The sequence below is a fragment of the Oryx dammah genome, unplaced genomic scaffold, assembly GCF_014754425.2.
Source record: "Oryx dammah isolate SB20612 unplaced genomic scaffold, SCBI_Odam_1.1 HiC_scaffold_5, whole genome shotgun sequence".
In the NCBI taxonomy this organism is placed as follows: Eukaryota; Metazoa; Chordata; class Mammalia; order Artiodactyla; family Bovidae; genus Oryx; species Oryx dammah.
This window is the reverse complement of record NW_024070189.1, coordinates 98,976,710-98,982,416: the sequence shown is the minus strand read 5'-3', so window position 1 is coordinate 98,982,416 and position 5,707 is coordinate 98,976,710. Positions and strand designations below refer to the sequence as shown.

General features: G+C 38.9%; 1 protein-coding gene across 1 annotated transcript; it reads left to right on the top strand.

Moving 5' to 3' along the window:
* The first annotated feature begins 473 nt into the window (after positions 1–473).
* LOC120864630 (olfactory receptor 7A17-like) lies at positions 474–2,951 on the top strand. The gene is made up of 2 exons (XM_040241659.1): positions 474–1,432; positions 2,942–2,951. Exons 1-2 carry the CDS (start codon positions 474–476, stop codon positions 2,949–2,951), a joined length of 969 nt encoding a protein of 322 aa, XP_040097593.1.
* The last annotated feature ends 2,756 nt before the right edge of the window (positions 2,952–5,707 follow it).

Sequence of the window (5,707 nt, the reverse complement as noted above, 5' to 3'; positions counted from 1 at the left end):
TCTTGCTTTTATGCCAGCTTTCTTTTCATTTTATAGGTCTCTTTTTAAGAGACCCATAAGCATAAGATATGCTATATATACATTTAAATTTCTGTGTAACTTTTTATTTGCTTATATTCTGTCTGCACAACCAGAGTTTATGAGCTTTTGTTTTCCAACATCCTAAATCCCTGCATAGATAGTACCTGGAATATTGTCACAATCCAATTTACATTCCTCAAATGCATGAAAGAATTTCTCATTAAAATTGTAGTATACACAACATGTTGGGGGAAACTGACCATGAGACAACTTTGCTAACTAGAGATGACACAGGAGATTACTTCAAGTGCACAAAATCCATGAACAAAATGTTGAAAGCAATTATTGGTGGCAAAATATAAATGGTAGCATTTCCACCACATGAGTAATGATGCTTTTGTGTGAAAATAAATCATGCTATTTCCCTCTTTTTCCATAGTCACCATCAACACATGGCAATAGGAAACCTAACAGGAATTTCACAATTTCTTCTTCTGGGAGTCTCAGAGGAATTAAAATTGCAGCCCTTCATATTTGGTCTTTTCCTCTCCATGTACCTGATCACTGTGTTTGGAAACCTGCTCATCATCCTGGCCGTCAGCTCAGACTCCCACCTCCACACCCCCATGTACTTCTTCCTCTCCAACCTGTCCTTTGTAGACATCTGCTTCACCTCCACCACCATCCCAAAGATGCTGTGGAACATCCAGACACAGAGCAAAGTCATCACCTATGAAGGCTGCATCACCCAGGTGTATTTTTTCACACTGTTTGCAGGACTTGACATCTTGCTCCTAACTGTGATGGCCTATGATCGCTTCATGGCCATCTGCCACCCCCTGCACTACACGATCACCATGAACCCCCAGATCTGTGGACTGCTGGTGCTGGTGTCCTGGGTCATCAGTGTTCTGCATGCTTTGTTAGAAAGCTTAAGTTTGTTGAGACTGTCATTGTCTACTTTCTTAGAAATCCCCCACTTTTTCTGTGAACTCAATCAGATGATCCAACTTGCCAGTTCTGACACCTTTCTCAATAATGTGGTGATGTATTCTGGAGCTGTGTTGCTGGCTGGGGGTTCCCTCACGTGTATTCTTTACTCTTACTCTAGGCTAGTTTCTTCCATAGGCAGAATCTCATCAGCTCAGGGGAAGTATAAAGCATTTTCCACCTGTGCATCTCACCTCTCAGGAGTCTCCTTATTTTATTGTACAGGTTTAGGAGTGTACCTCAGCTCTGCTGGTACACACAGCTTCCGCTCAAGTGCAACAGCCTCGGTGATGTACACTGTGGTCACACCCATGCTGAACCCCTTCATCTATAGTCTGAGAAATAAAGACTTAAAGAAGGGTCTGAAAAAACTCTTTGGAAAGATACTCATAAAAGGTCCTATTGGCATAGGTCTTAAGAAGTGCTTAGTCACTCAGTCATGTCTAACTCTTTGTGACCCTTTAGACTGTGGCCCGCCAGGCTCTGTCCATAGGATTTCCCAGGCAAGTATACTGGAGTGAGTTGCCACGCCCTTCTCCAGGGAATCTTCCTGAACCAGGAATCAAATCCATATCTCTTATGTCTCCTGAATTGCAGGTGGATTCTTTACTTGCTCAGCCATCAGGGAAGCCCAATAGATCTGAATTCTCCTGGCTTATAACCCGATCTCTTGAGAACAGAGAATCAGAAGGAAAAATTTCTTTCTGTCCAGACCAAGTTCCATAGGGAATTCATGTGCTTACAGGCCGTTGTAAAAGGAGAGAAATGTACATAATGAGTAGACAGAAAGATCTGTAAATATCTCCTCTGCTGTGGTCCCTGAGCTTGTACAACCTGGGTGTGGATGAGACACAGTTGTTGCTTTTGGAGTCCTAAGTCTGGCTCAAGTTTCGATAGTTTAACACTTCCTGCTGTCTCATCTGCACACAGAGCTTCAGTCTCCATCATCAATCATCCAGGAAGGGATTCAGACTTCTGCCCGGAGAACTACCTCTCAGAGTTCCCATGCTGGTGAGTCCAAGAGCCCAAAAGACACTGCAGGAACAGGTCATAGAGGATGAAAATCAAAAATATTTACCTGAGGACACATGAAAAATAATTCAGTCTATCCCAGAGTCCAAAGAACACTGTGGTGGTTTGCTTGTTTAATTGAAATATCAAAGTATTTTTTAGATGCTAAAAAGAGAATTCAGTAAGGCAATGCTCAGTGATGACAATTAAATGACAGGAAAGAAAGCCCAATTACAAAAGGGAAGAGAGACATAAAGGGCTTCCAGGCGGAATATAATAGAATGTATATCCAAGTATCTTACTAATTCACTGGAAGAAAGAAGTAAGGTGTTAACCGGAGGGACATAAAATGAAGTGAAGGCATTTTTTTCTAACTTTCAATATAGGGCATATTTAACTATATTTCCTTATTGATGAGAAAGGTCCACACCAAAGAAAATCTGCAAACACATCCTTGCAACAGCAGTTGCAAGAGACATGTATTTCATAGCATCTTTTATAGGGGAAAAAAAGGGAAGGAAAATAATTAATTTGCATAAAGGGGAATGTTAATGAACTTGAATTATTCCATTACTTTTGATGCTTGAATATATAAGTGGATTTGATAACTATTTACTTTCTGTATCTCAAATTATCTTTGTGACTCCTTTCCTTGGTAGAATAGAACTGGAGAATTTCTATTCTTGTTTATAATTGCTGCTGCTGCTAAGTTGCTTCAGTTGTGTCCAACTCTGTGCGACCCCAGAGACGGCAACCCACCAGGCTCCCCCGTCCCTGGAATTCTTCAGGCAAGAGTACTGGAGTGGGTTGCCATTGCCTTCTCCGTGTTTATAACTATGATCTTTCAAATAAACAGTTGGAGGTTACCACTACCCCCTCATACTGGTTATTTGTCATTTTGTTCTTTATTTATGTATAGATGTATTTGAGGGGAATTGTGAATATATATGAATTTGATGTGGTCAAATTTCTCAATTAATCATATTGTATATTCTCCATTGCCTTCTATTTATTTATGTATTGGCTCAGTTTCTGTAGTGCTATGAAGTGAATCAGCTGTATGTATACATACATCCTCTCCCTCTTGGACCTCCTTCCCATCCTCCATCCCATCTATCTAGGTCATCATGGAGCCCCGAACTGAGTTCCCTGTGCAGCACAGTAGGTCTGCACTATCTGTGTTACATATGGCAGTGCACCTGCACCAGTCCCAGTCTGCAAATTCATCCCCCTTCTCTCCTCCAGCTGTGTCCATATGTCTTTTCCCAACCTCTGTGTCTCTATTCCCACCCAACAAATAGGTTCCTTAGTACCATTTTGCTAGATTGTACTTACACGCATCACTATATATTTGTTTTTATTTCAATTTTTTTTCTGAAAGAAATTGAGCTGTCAGTTTAATATTCTCCATTTGCTGATCATTGTTTTAGACAAAAATGAAGTTGAAAGCTTTGTATCCTTCATGCTAATAAATCACCGATTACAGTTTTTCCACCATACGTTTACATTTCTGCTATTTCTAATTACTCCTTTATTTATTTATTTTTGGCCACCCTACATGGCATATGGGATCTTAGTTCTCTGACCAGGGATGGAACTTGTGCCCCCTGCAACGGAAGTGCTGATTCTTAACCACTGGACCACCAGGGAAATCCCTAATTGCTCCTTTTCATTAGACCTATGTTTAAAAGTTGTTTCACATCAAACCATCATTTGGAAGGCATTCTTGTTTATCATTTGACTAATGATCACTATACCTTCTGTGAAAATTGAAAGCGAAAGTCACTCAGTCATGCCAGACTCTTTGTGGCCTCATAGACTCCTCTGTCCATCAAGAATACTGGGGTAGGTTGCCATTCCCTTCCCCAGGAGATCTTCCTGACCCAGAAACTGAACCCAGGTCTCCTGCATTGCAGGCAGATTCTTTACCATCTGAGCCACCAGGATCCACTGAAATCCACAACTATTCATATAAGGTGAAATTATAACTTAAATACTGCTTTCTCCCTACATTTTGAAGTCATTCTGTTTCATTCTTTTTTTCCAAGTTATTGGCAACTTAACTTTATATTAATGACCAATGGTGGTTTGTTAAATTGTTACTATTTCACATTTTTATATAGCATAGATTTTCATTCCATTTTGTTACATACAGTTGTTTTGAAACTACTCTACTTGACCTAGTCTCATTCAAGTTAATTTTTTTTTGCCATAAATTCTTAGCTTATTTTAAAACTTCTATTTCTGTATTATGCATGAAGTCTTAACTACCAGACTGCTAGAGTAGTTTCCCAAAATTAACATCTTGTTTGTACTATCCACTTTGGATATATTCTTGACTGTGGTAATTGTTAAAAATGTTTGTCAGCCTGAAAGCATTTAAATTCCTAATGGAAAAAATCTTACTTATTATTAAAATAAAAATTGATTTAAAGTGAAAAAAGAATATCTGTAGTTTGACTATTAATAGCTATCTTCAGATTGTTTATCAGAGACTGCTTCTTTACTACTACTAGCACATTTGGGGGTAATTATTCTTACCCCAAAATGTGAAAGGTCTTTAAATTTTTCCCAGGACAATGGTATGAAAAACATTTTTTTGCTGTTCTCTTAAACTATATACTGAGTTCAAGCAAAGATTTTTATGCTGGGTCATGATTTTGATTTTCCTAGTATTATTATTATGTACCCACATATTATATGTCCATTTTTCTATAGATATCAATATTTCAAGAATTTTTACAAAAGATTGTTTTTGAACTGACTTTAAGTACATACTTTTGGTCATAAATTAAAAAACATTTTTTCTCTAGTTAAAAATGTCTATCATCTTACTTCTGACTATCTTGACTTATTTATCATGATTTTGCCCACCCAAAGACTTTATATGTAGATTGCATGAGGTTTATCTCTGAAGTGTCTGTTACACTTACACTGAGGTCATAATCTTTCTACTTTTTTGCAAGATATTTTAGGGTGGGAAACTACAGACTTGGCAAAATAAATAGACATTTGTGTTTAATTTCATCAACAATTCACTCCTCAAAATAAAATGAAATACAACCTTACCACATATTCAGTTCAGTTCAGTTCAGTTCAGTTGCTCAGTCATGTCCAACTCTTTGCAACTCCGTGAACTGCAGCACGCCAGGCCTCCCTGTCCATCACCAAATCCCGGAGTTCACTCAGACTCACGTCCATCAAGTCAGTGTTGCCATCCAGCCATCTCATCCTCTGTCGTCCCCTTCTCTTCCTGCCCTCAATCCCTCCCAGCATTAGAGTCTTTTCCAATAAGTCAACTCTTTGCATGAGGTGGCCAAACTACTGGAGTTTCAGCTTCAACATCATTCCTTCCAAAGAAATCCCAGGGCTGATCTCCTTCAGAATGGACTGGTTGGATCTCCTTGCAGTCCAAGGGACTCTCAAGAGTCTTCTCCAACACCACAGTTCAAAAACATCAATTATTTGGTGCTCAGCTTTCTTCACAATCCAACTCTCACATCCATACATGACCACTGGAAAAACCATAGCCTTGACTAGACGAACCTTTGTTGGCAAAGTAATATCTCTGCTTTTCAACATGCTATCTAGGTTGGTCATAACTTTTCTTCCAAGGAGTAAGCGTCTTTTAATTTCATGGCTGCAATCACCATCTGCAGTGATTTTGGAGACCAAAAAAATAAAG

What these genes read in the sequence shown, in the direction of transcription:
- LOC120864630 (XM_040241659.1), top strand. Translation starts at nt 474, where the DNA reads ATGGCAATAGGAAACCTAACAGGAATTTCACAATTTCTTCTTCTGGGA.